This window comes from Ranitomeya imitator, chromosome 1 (genome assembly GCF_032444005.1).
Source record: "Ranitomeya imitator isolate aRanImi1 chromosome 1, aRanImi1.pri, whole genome shotgun sequence".
In the NCBI taxonomy this organism is placed as follows: domain Eukaryota; kingdom Metazoa; phylum Chordata; class Amphibia; order Anura; family Dendrobatidae; genus Ranitomeya; species Ranitomeya imitator.
In genome coordinates this window covers 526,781,663-526,797,110 of record NC_091282.1, presented here as the reverse complement: position 1 = coordinate 526,797,110, position 15,448 = coordinate 526,781,663, and the positions used below count along the sequence as shown (strand labels likewise).

The following is a 15,448-nucleotide window of genomic DNA, read 5'->3' as shown; positions in this document are numbered from 1 at the left end:
TCCACCAATGTTTAGACTATGCGCTGACATCCTTCCATTCCTGCCACTGACAATACCATTGTGTTGACATGTATAATGGTACTTAACATAGTCAGAGGCAGTGTCCTCTATTTACCAAAGTAAAAACTTTGCGCCAAATTAGTAGGTCAGAAACAACGCAGAGGATCCCACCCCTGTACCTAAAGATTGCACCATTTAGTGTTTTCGCAGGATTTTAATGTGAGACATTCACATTTATGTATTGTTTTGGACTACTAACTGGCAGACACTCATTACAATCATCCTCCGCTGACCAGGCCACTGCTGGCCGTGTTCACCTGGAACCAATTTAAAATTGCCTACAGCCATATGTTATTATGTTTGGCCTTTGATGCCTGTCTGCGGTCACTCCTTCCACTAGGCCTCCACTGACCACACCACTGCTGCCCGTGTACCCCTGGAACCAATTTAAAATTGCCTACAACCAGCCCAATTTTTTTATGTTAGGCCTTCGAAGCCTGTCTGCGGTCCGTTCTTTCTACTACTACTACACTGACCAGGCCACTGCTGCCCGTGTTCCCCTGGAACCAATTTAAAATTGCCTACAGCCATCTGTTATTATGTTAGGCCTTCGATGCCTGTCTGCGGTCACTCCTTCCACTAGGCCTCCACTGACCACACCACTGCTGCCCGTGTTCCCCTGGAACCAATTTAAATTTGCCTACAGCCATCTGTTATGATGTTTGGCCTTTGATGCCTGTCTGCGGTCACTCCTTCCACTAGGCCTCCACTGACCACACCACTGCTGCCCGTGTACCCCTGGAACCAATTTAACCCTTTTACTTAATAAGTAACATTTCCCACATGTCTCCTTTACATCAGCATAATTTTGGAACCAAATTTTTTTTTTGTTAGGGAGTTATAAGGGTTAAAAGTTGACCAGCAATTTCTCATTTTTAAAACACCATTTTTTTTTAGGGACCACGTCTCATTTGAAGTCATTTTGAGGGGTCTATATGATAGAAAATGCCCAAGTGTGACACCATTCTAAAAACTGCACCCCTCAAGGTGCTCAAAACCACATTCAAGAAGTTTATTAACCCTTCAGGTGTTTAATAGGAATTTTTTGAATGTTTAAAAAAAAATTAACATTTAACTTTTTTACACAAAAAATTTACTTCAGCTCCAATTTGTTTTATTTTACCAAGGGTAACAGGAGAAAATGGACCCCAAAAGTTGTTGTCCAATTTGTCCTGAGTACGCTGATACCGCATATGTGGCAGTAAACCACTGTTTGGGCGCATGGGAGAGCTCGGAAGGGAAGGAGCGCTGTTTGACTTTTCAATGCAAAATTGACAGGAATTGAGATGGGACGCCATGTTGCGTTTGGAGAGCCACTGATGTGCCTAAACATTGAAACCCCCCACAAGTGACACCATTTTGGAAAGTAGACCCCTAAGGAACTTATCTGGATGTGTGGTGAGCACTTTGACCCACCAAGTGCTTCACAGAAGTTTATAATGCAGAACCGTAAAAATAAAAAATCATATTTTTTCACAAAAATTATATTTTTGCCCCCAATTTTTTATTTTTCCAAGGGTAAGAGAAGAAATTGGACCTCAAAAGTTGTTGTCCAATTTGTCCTGAGTACGCTGATACCCCATATGTGAGGGGGAACCGTTTGGGCGCATGGGAGGGCTCGGAAGGGAAGGAGCGCCATTTGGAATGCAGACTTAGATGGAATGGTCTGCAGGCGTCACATTGCGTTTGCAGAGCCCCTAATGTACCTAAACAGTAGAAACCCCACACAAGTGACACCATTTTGGAAAGTAGACCCCCTAAGGATCTCATCTTGATTTGTTGTGAGAGCTTTGAACCCCCAAGTATTTCACTACAGTTTGTAACGCAGAGCCGTGCAAATAAAAAATATTTTTTTTTCCACAAAAATTATATTTTAGCCCCCAGTTTTGTATTTTTCCAAGGTTAGCAGGAGAAATTGGACCCTAAATGTTGTTGTCCAATTTGTCCTGAGTACGCTGATACCTGATATGTGGGGGGGAACCACCGTTTGGGCGCATGGGAGGGCTCGGAAGGGAAGGAGCATCATTTGGAATGCAGACTTAGATGGATTGGTCTGCAGGCGTCACATTGCGTTTGCAGAGCCCCTAATGTACCTAAACAGTAGAAACCCCCCACAAGTGACCCCATATTGGAAACTAGACCCCTCAATGAACTTATCTAGATGTGTTGTGAGAACTTTGAACCCCCAAGTGTTTCACTACAGTTTATAACGCAGAGCCGTGAAAATAAAAAATCTTTTTGTTTTCCCACAAAAATTATTTTTAGCCCCCAGTTTTGTATTTTCCCAAGGGTAACAGGAGAAATTGGTCCACAAAAGTTGTTGTCCAATTTGTCGTGAGTACGCTGATACCCCATATGTGAGGGTAAACCCCTGTTTGGGCACACGGGAGAGCTCGGAAGGGAAGGAGCACTGTTTTACTTTTTCAACGCAGAATTGGCTGGAATTGAGATCGGACGCCATGTCGTGTTTGGAGAGCCCCTGATGTGCCGAAACAGTGGAAACCCCCAAATTATAACTGAAACCCTAATCTAAACACACCCCTAACCCTAATTCCAACGGTAACCCTAACCACACCTCTAACCATGACACACCCCTAACCCTAATCCCAACCCTATTCCCAACTGTAAATGTAATCTAAACCCTAACTTTAGCCCCAACCCTAACTGTAGCCCCAACCCTAACCCTAACCCTAGCCCTAGCCCTAATCCTAGCCCTAACCCTAGCCCTAGCCCTAACCCTAGCCCTAACCCTAGCCCTAACCCTAGCCCTAACCCTAGCCCTAATGGGAAAATGGAAATAAATACATTTTTTTTTATTTTTCCCTAACTAAGGGAGTGATGAAGGGGGGTTTGATTTACTTTTATAGCGAGTTTTTTATCAGATTTTTATGATTGGCAGCCGTCACACACTGAAAGACGCTTTTTATTGCAAAAAATATTTTTTGCAATACCACATTTTGAGAGCTATAATTTTTCCATATTTTGGTCCACAGAGTCATGTGAGGTCTTGTTTTTTGCGGGACGAGTTGACGTTTTTACTGAAATCATTTTCGGGCACGTGACATTTTTTGATCGCTTTTTATTCCGATTTTTGTGAGGAAGAATGACCAAAAACCAGCTATTCATGAATTTCCATTGGGGGAGGCATTTATACCGTTCCGCGTTTGGTAAAATTGATAAATCAGTTTTATTCTTCGGGTCAGTACGATTACAGCGATACCTCATTTATATCATTTTTTTATGGTTTGGCGCTTTTATACGATAAAAACTATTTTACAGAAAAAATAATTATTTTTGCATCGCTTTATTCTCAGGACTATAACTTTTTTATTTTTTTGCTGATGATGCTGTATGGTGGCTCGTTTTTTGCGGGACAATATGACGCTTTCAGCGGTACCATGGTTATTTATATCTGTCCTTTTGATCGCGTGTTATTCCACTTTTTGTTCGGCGGTATGATAATAAAGCGTTGTTTTTTGCCTCGTTTTTTTTTTTTTTTTCTTACGGTGTTTACTGAAGGGGTTAACTAGTGGGACAGTTTTATAGGTCGGGTCGTTACGGACGCGGCGATACTAAATATGTGTACTTTTATTGGGTTTTTTTTAATTTAGATGAAGAAATGTATTTATGGGAATAATATTTTTTTTTTTTTCATTATTTTGGAATATTTTTTTTAATTTTTTTTTACACATTTGGAAAAATTTTTTTTTACTTTTTTACTTTGTCCCAGGGGGGGACATCACAGATCAGTGATCTGACAGTTTGCACAGCACTCTGTCAGATCACTGATCTGACATGCAGCGCTGCAGCCTTCACAGTGCCTGCTCTGAGCAGGCTCTGTGAAGCCACCTCCCTGCCTGCAGGACCCGGATCCGCGGCCATCTTGGATCCGGGGCTGGAGGGAGCAGGGAGGGAGGTGAGACCCTCGCAGCAACGCGATCACATCGCGTTGCTGCAGGGGGCTCAGGGAAGCCCGCAGGGAGCCCCCTCCCTGCGCGGTGCTTCCCTGCACCGCCGACACATCACGATCAAGTTTGATCGCGGTGTGCCAGGGGTTAATGTGCCGGGGGCGGTCCGTGACCGCTCCTGGCACATAGTGCCGGATGTCAGCTGCGATAAGCAGCTGACACCCGGCCGCGATCGGCCGCGCTCCCCCCGTGAGCGCGGCCGATCGGCTATGACGTACTATCCCGTCCAGGGTCAGATAAGCCCAGGGCACCTCGACGGGATAGTACGTCTAAGGTCACAGAGGGGTTAAAATTGCCTACAGCCAGCCCAATTTTTTTATGTTAGGCCTTCGAAGCCTGTCTGCGGTCTGTTCTTTCTACTACTACACTGACCAGGCCACTGCTGCCCGTGTTCCCCTGGAACCAATTTAAAATTGCCTACAGCCATCTGTTATTATGTTAGGCCTTCAATGCCTGTCTGCGGTCACTCCTTCCACTAGGCCTCCACTGACCAGACCACTGCTGCCCGTGTTCCCCTGGAACCAATTTAAAATTGCCTACAGCCATCTGTTATTATGTTAGGCCTTCGATGCCTGTCTGCGGTCACTCCTTCCACTAGGCCTCCACTGACCACACCACTGCTGCCCGTGTACCCCTGGAACCAATTTAAAATTGCCTACAGCCAGCCCAATTTTTTTATGTTACGCCTTCGAAGCCTGTCTGCGGTCCGTTCTTTCAACTACTACTACACTGACCAGGCCACTGCTGCCCGTGTTCCCCTGGAACCAATTTAAAATTGCCTACAGCCATCTGTTATTATGTTAGGCATTCGATGCCTGTCTGCGGTCACTCCTTCCACTAGGCCTCCACTGACCACACCACTGCTGCCCGTGTACCCCTGGAACCAATTTAACATTACCTACAGCCAGCCCAATTTTTTTTATGTTAGGCCTTCGAAGCCTGTCTGCGGTCCGTTCTTTCAACTACTACTACACAGCCTACAAAGTCTGTCTGCAGTCCCTAATTCAAATTTTCCTCCGCTGACCACACCACTGCTGCCCGTGTACCCCTGGAACCAATTTTACAGTGTCTACAGCCTAATTTTGTTATGTTAGGCCTACTACGCCTGTCTGCGGTCCCTCCTTCCAATACTCGTCCACTGACCAGACCACTGCTGCCCGTGGACCCCTGGAACCTATTTTTAATTGCATAGAGCATCCTTTTTTTAATAGTAGGCGTACAAAGTCTGTCTGCGGTCCACTATTGAAATTGTCCTCCACTGCCCAGAGCAATGCTGCCTGTGTACCCCTGTAACTTTTTTAAGCTGCAGTGAGCCACATTTTTGGTTTAAGTCCTACTACATGTGTCTGTCTGCGCCACTCAATTCAGCTGTGTTCCTTTGAAAAAAGCTGAGCGTCAATAGTCTTGTTTTCAGCCTCTAGGAATTTTAAAACTGCATTGGGGGTACAACTTTGGTAGGGCCTACTAACGGTGTCTGCCTCCCCAAGGTGTGCCCCAGGTTTCGTCCACATTGCTTCGGTCTTCCGACTCTCGTTTAGTAGTTGTAGAAAACTACACTGCATTAGGCCTACAAATTGGGTATGGGGTGTAGAGAGATGGTGTGTTACACTCCAAGGTGTTCTCCAGGTTTCCTCTCCATTGCTTCGATGTTCATGCTCTCGTTTAGTAGTTGTTGGAAACTACACTGCATTAGGCCTACAAATTGGGCATGAGGTGTAGAGAGATGGTGTGTTCCACTCCAAGGTGTTCCCCAGGTTTCCTCGCCAATGCTTCGATCTTCATGCTCTCGTTTAGTAGTTGTTGGAAACTACACTGCATTAGGCCTACAAATTGGGTATGGGGTGTAGAGAGATGGTGTGTTCCACTCCAAGGTGTTCCCCAGGTTTCCTCGCCAATGCTTCGATCTTCATGCTCTCGTTTAGTAGTTGTTGGAAACTACACTGCATTAGGCCTACAAAATGGGTATGGGGTGTAGAGAGATGGTGTGTTCCACTCCAAGGTGTTCCCCAGGTTTCCTCTCCATTGCTTCGATCTTCATGCTCTCGTTTAGTAGTTGTTGGAAACTACACTGCATTAGGCCTAGAAAATGGGTATGGGGTGTAGAGAGATGGTGTGTTTCACTCCAAGGTGTTCCCCAGGTTTCCTCGCCAATGCTTCGATCTTCATGCTCTCGTTTAGTAGTTGTTGGAAACTACACTGCATTAGGCCTACAAATTGGGTATGGGGTGTAGAGAGATGGTGTGTTCCACTCCAAGGTGTTCCCCAGGTTTCCTCGCCAATGCTTCGATCTTCATGCTCTCGTTTAGTAGTTGTTGGAAACTACACTGCATTAGGCCTACAAATTGGGTATGGGGTGTAGAGAGATGGTGTGTTCCACTCCAAGGTGTTCCCCAGGTTTCCTCGCCAATGCTTCGATCTTCATGCTCTCGTTTAGTAGTTGTTGGAAATTACACTGCATTAGGCCTACAAAATGGGTATGGGGTGTAGAGAGATGGTGTGTTCCACTCCAAGGTGTTCCCCAGGTTTCCTCTCCATTGCTTCGATCTTCATGCTCTCGTTTAGTACTTGTTGGAAACTACACTGCATTAGGCCTACAAATTGGGTATGGGGTGTAGAGAGATGGTGTGTTCCACTCCAAGGTGTTCCCCAGGTTTCCTCGCCATTGCTTCGATCTCCATGCTCTCGTTTAGTAGTTGTTGGAAACTACACTGCATTAGGCCTACAAATTGGGTATGGGGTGTAGAGAGATGGTGTGTTCCACTCCAAGGTGTTCCCCAGGTTTCCTCGCCAATGCTTCGATCTTCATGCTCTCGTTTAGTAGTTGTTGGAAACTACACTGCATTAGGCCTACAAATTGGGTATGGGGTGTAGAGAGATGGTGTGTTCCACTCCAAGGTGTTCCCCAGGTTTCCTCGCCAATGCTTCGATCTTCATGCTCTCGTTTAGTAGTTGTTGGAAATTACACTGCATTAGGCCTACAAAATGGGTATGGGGTGTAGAGAGATGGTGTGTTCCACTCCAAGGTGTTCCCCAGGTTTCCTCGCCATTGCTTCGATCTCCATGCTCTCGTTTAGTAGTTGTTGGAAACTACACTGCATTAGGCCTACAAATTGGGTATGGGGTGTAGAGAGATGGTGTGTTTCACTCCAAGGTGTTCTCCAGGTTGCCTTTCCTGAGCTTCTATCTTCAGGCTCTTGTTAAATAGTGGTTAAATGGAACAACTGCATTTGGCGTACTAGTTGGTTTGGGGCCTACTATCGGTGTCTGCCACTCCTTGCTGTTCTCCTCCAGTGAACAAAGCTGTGCCGCCTGTTTACTACGGTTGCCAATTTTGAACTGCATTTCGACTACTTACTGATTTGGGCCTACTCTCTGTGTCAGCCTCTCATTCCAGTTGTCCTCCACTGCAATGTTCCCTGGTTAGTCCTGTGTTACCAATTTTGAACTGCATTTAGCCCACTTTATTCTTTGGGCCTATATCTGTGTTTCCTCCTCATCCTGCCCATTGCCCAGCCAGTGATAGATGAGTCTGCTGGTACATTGACCCATAATGCAAAATTCCCTGTGCACGCTACACAGCAAGATTGTGACCCTGCTGAAAGTCAGGTTCCTCTTCCCGCATACCATACCACCTTACACGGGGACAAAGAGGAAGGTGCAGATGAAAGTGCAGGTTCCTTCATCAGGTGGGGGGAGGAATACTAGTTGGCGACGTCACTGGCACAGGGCCTCTCATAGTACGCAAAAGTGTTGCTGCCGGTGGGAGGCGCCCCCGCCGTGCAAACACACCGCTGTACTTTGAGGGGCCCTGTGCCAGTGCCAATGCCAACTAGTGGGCCCCCCCTGCTTGCTCAGGATCACAGCACTTGCAAAGTTAAAATACTTACCTCTCCCTGCTCCACTGCCGTGACGTGTTCCAGATTTCCTGGGCCCACTAATTACTTGAACCAGCCCTACCCCCCACAACTTTAGCCAAATGACCCCCAATTTCAAATGCCTTCAAATTATTATAAGCTAAATTACGATTGACAAGCTTCATTAACAAGAATGGATGTTTTTGCCATTAAAATGGGCAGTGTAGATGTTTTCCTGGCCTCCACTCACTGCCGACTATGCTCCCCCATTGACTTGCATTGGGTTTCGTGTTTCGGGCGATACCCGACTTTTCGCGATAATCGGCCGATTCCACTCGACTCGACTTCTAAGATAGTCGGGTTTCGCGAAACACGGCTCGACTCCAAAAAGGTCAAGGTCGCTCAACCCTATTGCCCTCCCGACCCCTCACAAACCCAACTTGGTCAGAATGGATAAGTTTGGGTAAAATAGTGCTTAGTCTGTTTGCCAAAATTTTGGCCCACAGTTTTGTGTCTGCGTTAAGCAAAGAAATTGGTCTGTAGCTAGCACAGGAGGTAGGGGCCTTTCCCTCCTTCGGGATAACTGATATGAAAGCCTCCAAGGATTGTTTGGGTAAGAGTTGGCCCTCCAGATATGAATTAAACAGCAGAGTCAAGTGAGGCAATAAGTGTTTAAGAAATTTTTTATAATAGATGATAGGTAGGCCATCTGGCCCTGGAGCTTTCCCATTAGGGATCGTTGCCAGAGTTTCTGATATTTCTTTGGGGGAAATAGGAGCTATTAACGTCTGGGAATCGTTTGAGAGAACCTTGGGAAGTTTAAGGGGTGTCAAAAATTCATTTATTTTACTAGAGGTCTCTGAGGGGTCCTTTACGGTTAAAGGGTTAGGTAAATTGTATAGATCTTCATAGAAGGATCTGAATACCTCAGCAATATCGGCAGTATCGTATTTAGAGGAATTATTTGCAGATTTAATGTGATTTACGAATCTCTTCTCATTACGTTTCCTAAGTAGGGAAGTCATGAGTTTGCTGCCTCTTTTACCATGGAGGTAGAACTTCTGTTTGCATCTCATGTAAATTTTAGCCGAATGAATATTTAGGAGGATTTTTAGGGATTGACGTAATTTTACTAGCTCGGTTTGGATTTTATCACTACAGGATTTTTTGTGTATCTTCTCATAAGAATTAATTTGGTGTAAGATAGATAGAGTTTGCTTTGTTCTTTCTTTTTTGACAAAAGACCCTAGGGAGATGAGCTCCCCTCTCATTACAGCCTTATGGGCTTCCCAAACCATAGGGGTGGAGGACCTAAGCATGAATTATCCTGAAAGAAGTTCTCAAGAGTGTCTGTTAACTTAGAAACATGCAGGATAGAATCTAGCAGGGTCTCATTTAGGGTCCAAGATTTCGCAATCCTAGGGAGGCAATCGATGTTCATGTCGAGGAAGATAGGTGCGTGGTCTGATAAAAGCATGTTGTCAATAGTTGCAGAATTTATGAGGTGGAGGCAAGACATTTGGGTAAGGAGATAGTCAATTCTATGATAGGTATTGTGTGGGGGCGAATAAAGGTATAGTCCTTGGTGGTGGGATACAAGGTCCTCCATGGATCTAACAATTTAAAGATTGCAGGGAAAGATGGAGCCTTCCCAGGGCTTTTTGGAGATAAATGTCTTACCAGACGAAGTGTCAAGAAGCGGACCCACCTCTACGATACCCTCAGCAAACAGTCTTAGGATATTTAATGTTTTACATAGCCAACCCACTTGATTTGTATTTGGAGCGTATAGGTTGCACAGCGTTATTTTGGTGTTGGCCAAAAGGCCTTTAGTCATTACAAATCTCTCATCAGCATCAGTCAAAAAGTGTATTAGTTCAAAAGGAACATTTCTTTTAATAACTATACTCACTCCTCTGGAAGCTGATGAACCCGTGCTATGGTATCTAGATGGGAATTGAGATCGGGACATATCAGGAACCCTTCCTTTTTTGAAGTGAGTTTCCTGTAGGAAAACAATGCTAGCTTTTTTAGAGTTTAAGAATCTCAGAATATGACCTCTTTTGTTTGGGGAACGCAGACCTTTAACATTAAATGAAGAAACCTCTATAGTGGCGGATGTATTAATTTTAGCCATAACTAAAACAGTGGGCGGTAAGAGACAACTTAGTCCGTGGACTGAACCGATCGAACATCTCAATAGACCAGAAAAACAACAAAAATAACTGGAAAAAAGGGTAAACACATATATACAAGTATATTACCCATCTGCCGCAGAAGCGGGGGCTGGGAGTACCTCCCATAGCATATAGGGTAGGCGCACTCTGATGTGCGAATGGCAATCTAACATTAAAGAAACTATTTCTGTTACACAACAACAACTGTAAAACAGTGAAGGTTATCTAAGCAACAAGAAGAGCAACGGAGATAACGATTATTTAACGCATGGATCTATATAGACCCGGGATGCTGTTCATGGAGGGGGTTTCTTCCTAACACTGGATCTCCCCTGTCTGGGTGACACAAGCCTTTTAACTGGAGTCCATTCTCCCTTATCTCCAGCCATAGCTTTCAAAGGATGTGGGGCACGTGGGTCCATATCCAGGGGGAGCCAAGAAGGGACTTCTATTTCGGTCAAGTTGAATGTATCCTAGACTTTGGGGAGATCATCTGGGTACTTAACGACCACTTGTTTACCCCCACCATGTATGGCTAAACCAAAAGGAAAGAGCCATTTGTAAAGAATTTTTTTTGAGCGAAACACATCTAGTAATGGTTTTAGGATTCTGCGATTCATCAGGGTCGACGGAGCAAGGTCTTGAAACAGTTGAATGGGGGAGTTTTCATATGTGAGCGATTTATTACCTCTAGAGGCCGCCAGGATGGCGGAAGTGTCCAGGTAGCTCAGCAAACCACAGATAACATCTCTCGGTGGCTCAGAGGATTTTGGCTTAGGTCTGAGCGATCTGTGGACTCTTTCGATAATGATCTGGTCGCTTTTATCCCTAGGCAGGAGCAGAGCAAATATCTCTCTGGTAGCTTTTTCCAGAATCTCTTGGGAGACACTCTCAGGCAGACCTTTGATCCTGATGTTCTTCCTGCGGCTCCGGTTCTCCTGGTCTTCCAAAGCAAGAGCAGCATTGTTTTGTTGCATTCTGTGATAGTCCAGGTGATCTTTCATATTGTTTGAATGGTTAATAAGCGAAGCTTAAAAGCCTCCAGAGATTCGACTCTGTTACCTATGTGTGAGAGGTCAGCCCTCATGCCCGCTATTTCAGCAATTAGAGGCTTCATAGCCTGAGCCAGAGACCTTTTGAGGAAGGATCTAGACATTTTTCCAGAGTCAGCTTGAGTAGCGTCCCTACCTGAGGCCTCGTCGCTCGAGTCGGTTTCTTCAGCCAGATCATCTGTTGCTATGCTTGAATGAGGGTTTTTTGAAGTGGCTCTAGCCGTTGCCTTATGTTTAAGAAATTTCTCCATTTCCCCCTGTTTGCCTTGATAGAGGGCTGATGTTAAGCTCTTGGGGCGAACCTTTCCTGTTTTCACCGTTATAAATTTATGCAGTGCAGAATGGAAGCTCCTTATATCGCCACTCGCGCCCACAAATGTAGTTTATGATAGCATGGTTATGGCAGGTGTTTCCATCCAGAATCTCCAATGACATATCATTATGTATGGGTATTCCAGCAGATGTATGCCAAACAGATGGGGCTATTTGTGGTATTTCCTTTAGAAATATTGGCTGTAAACAGACTGCAGCCCAAGGTGGATAGCGTCTGAGGAGGGCAGCACCTGCCTTTTATGATTAATAATGCTGTCTAAGGCAGCGGGGAGCAGTACAAGGATGTGGGTGCGATGATGTTCCTCACCCTGGAACGTTCATAGTGTCTCTCGCCATCTCCGGGGACCAAGCCAGGGGAGAGAGGTGAGCAGGGAGGCGGGGCCTTCCTCTGTGCAGCCTCAGGGAGCTGCAAGCTGCGACCGTTGGCAAGATGGCGCCGGCCACGTGTGAGTTCCGAGGTGGGCGGGGTGACGCTTACCGCCCGACTACCGCTCTGCTTCCCCAGGCCGCCGGGAAACATGGGGGCCCCCCCTGTCAGACACGTCCGGCACCCACCAAGTCTCAGGCCCCTCCGTCCGAGAGCCACGCTCAGGTATCTTGTGCCGCGGGTCTCTGGTCCGGCGCAGCCGCTCGGCAGCCGCGCGGCTCTCCGGTCTCCCTCGCTGTACTCTCGGGACACCCGAAGCCGCTCCAGTAGCCAATCGATCCAGCAGTGAGAGGTGAGGTGAACGACTCCGGCGTCCGGGGTCAAAGTCGCGGGCCTGCCAAGCTCCCGTGCGCGTCGGCGTCTCAGCGATTCCCTCTCCCAGCCGGTATGAAGGCTGTTATATCTGTCACAGAGGGACGCTGGTATTGAGACGGGGATCTTATATGATTTTCCCCAAAAAATATATATTTAAGGCGATAAAATGTGGCTGGGAGCGGGAGCTCTTGCAGAGCACGTCCGTCTACGTTCAGTCCCAAGCCACGCCCCCAAGGGAATTTTATTTAACTAGCAAGTGTCCTCTTGATCTTTCAGAGGTTGTCAAGACTTCTTTGAAGGCATTGGGTCCGTCTTCCTGTTGAAAGTTGTAGCACTCACCTTGTCTACAGTCAGGGAGTCTTTAGCTGAGGCACTGCTCTTAGAACGCGATGTTGTCGGCTTATTGTGACTCAGCCCTTTTAGGGAAACTTGCTTGTTCAGAGACATAGTTGAATCCAAATGGGTCCTTGGTATACCTGTAGGTTCAATGAAGGTTCGAGTCCACAATTGAAGTTTGTAAATCCTCTGGAATAGCGTTGAAGTTGCTTTGCAGGCAAGGCTGTGTAGGAGCACATACGAATGCGACCATTGAGGGCTAATGATGTTTCATTAAATGCTCTCCTGATTTTGTACATGATTTGGGGGTGTTCAGCAAATATGCTTCTGACCACTTTGTTCATGGGGAGGGGTCTTTCAACAAATGCACTCTTGACTGTGTACTGGAATGGTGGTGGGAGGTTGATGTGTGTTCAGCAAATATGCTCTTAACTTTGTACATGAAGGCAGGGTTATATTTGTTCTCCTCACCTTGAGCATGGGGGTGTATGGCCAGCAAATGTATTACTGACTTTGCAGTGGAATTAGACAAATGAACTCCTGAAATTGTACATATTGGGTGGGGGGAAGGCAGTGGCACAATTAATTTTATTACAGGGGACAATAAATTGATGGGACAATAATACAGCTCCCATTGATGAACAATGTATTATGATGATATTGGTTTGGGGGATTGTTTTTTTTATGGGATGATGATTATACTCTCATTTATCTGGGGGTGGGGAACAAGAATTCAAAGATTTGCTATGGAGACCCGTGATTTTAATGTATGCACCTGACTGGTTCTAACTAAAATTTCATTTGTATCCACAGCTGTATGTTCATGGTGAGAGATGGTCTCTAAAAGAATTATTTCACGACCTTCTGTACAAGATTAATACAGACCATAATATAAGTGCAATATGTTTGGATATTCCCATGGATGCTCAGCACCCTAATAATGTGACTGGAGGCTTTTCCAACCTTGTAGGTAAGTCAATTATTACAATGTAAATGAATTTTATATTATATTACCCCATTAGGATTAATTAAAGGGGTTGTCCACTACTTTCAGTTAACCCCCAATGTATCCCCCCAGGGCCCCTAATGAATTTTATAAATACCTTCTGTTGCCATTTTCGCCTGTGAGCGGCGCTATGGCGGTGGCTGAGTCCGGGTCACGTGACCCCCAGGCTGCAGCCGCTACTAATTTCCACCAACGTCACGTCAATTTCAAGACTCTGGAAATTGACGTGACATCAGCAGCAGGCGTGACCAGCCTCCACAGACAGCAGTCACTCAAGAGTGACTGGGCTGTGGGTGGGGCTGAGCGCTGCCTGCGGGGCTGTGCTGGGGGTGGGCGGGGCTGTGCTGGGGGCAGGCGGGGCTGTGCTGGGGGCGGATGGGGCTGGGATCTGCAGGCGGGGCTGGGGTCTGCTGGCCCACCGCGTTAATGTGCTGAGACGTGCGGCCGGTGCGGAGGTGGCAGCGGCCGGTTGCGGTGATGGCAGCGGCTGGTTGTGGTGATGGCGGCGGCGGCCAGTTGCGGTGATGACGGTGGTGGCAGGGGGTGGGGGTCTGAGAAAGGTGCTGGCGTGTGCTGGCGGGGGGTCTGCGGGGCTGTGCAGTGGGGTCTGCCTGTTACAGTGACAGTGAGTGACACATTAGCCAATGATGGGACAGTAGTAGTCCCATCATCCGGCTAATGTGTTGAATGTAAAAAAAAACCCACAGACACACATATACAGCACAGACAACATACATTACACACATACAGAACCTACACCGTGCGACATGTGACAACATGCAAGATGCGACATGCACCATGCGACATGCACCATGCAACATATACCATGCAACATGACATGCACCATGCGAGATGCACCATGTGGCATTCACCATGTGACATGACATGCGACATGACATGCACCATGCAACATGTGACAACATGCGACATGTGATGACATGCAACATGTGACACCATGCAAGATGTGACATGCGACAACATGCACCATGCCACATGCACCATGCGACATGCAACATGTGACGACATGCGACATGCAACATGTGACAACATGCAAGATGTGACATGCGACAACATGCACCATGCGACATGCACCACGCGAAATTCACCATGCGACATTCACCATGCGACATTCACCATGCGACATGACATGGACATGCGACATGCAACATGTGACACCATGCGACATGCGATGAAATGCACATGCGACATGCAACATGTGACGACATGCAAGATGCGACAACATGTAACATGCGACAACATGCAACATGTGATTGCATGCGACATGTAACATGTGACAACATGCAAGATTCGACATGCGACAACATGCACCATGCGACATTCACCATGCGACATTCACCATGCGACATGACATGCACAGGCGACATGCAACATGTGACAACATGTGACATGCGACGACATGCACAATGCGACATGGCATGTGACATGACATGCACCAAGCGACATGCACATGCGACATGCAACATGTGACAATATGAGACGACATACACCATGCGACATGCACCATGCGACATTCGCCATGCGACATGACATGCACCATGTGACAACATGCAACATGTGACAACATGCAAGATGCGACATGCACCATGCGACATGCACCATGCAACATGTACCATGCAACATGACATGCACCATGCGAGATGCACCATGCGGCATTCACCATGTGACATGACATGCGACATGACATGCACCATGCAACATGTGACAACATGCAACATGTGATGACATGCAACATGTGACACCATGCAAGATGTGACATGCGACAACATGCACCATGCCACATGCACCATGCGACATGCAACATGTGACGACATGCGACATGCAACATGTGACAACATGCAAGATGCGACATGCGACAACATGCACCATGCGACATGCACCACGCGAAATTCACCATGCGAC

The 15,448-nt window shown here is 46.5% G+C and overlaps 1 protein-coding gene across 1 annotated transcript in view; it reads left to right on the top strand.

Annotated features, from left to right (window-relative positions):
* The window catches only part of SUSD1 (sushi domain containing 1), a 466,537-nt gene that overhangs the window by 319,324 nt on the left and 131,765 nt on the right, over window positions 1-15,448 (top strand). Inside the window, exon 16 of the mRNA XM_069767010.1 lies at window positions 13,336-13,492. Coding sequence (XP_069623111.1) covers window positions 13,336-13,492 — 157 coding nt within the window. The remainder of the gene's footprint in view (window positions 1-13,335; window positions 13,493-15,448) is intronic.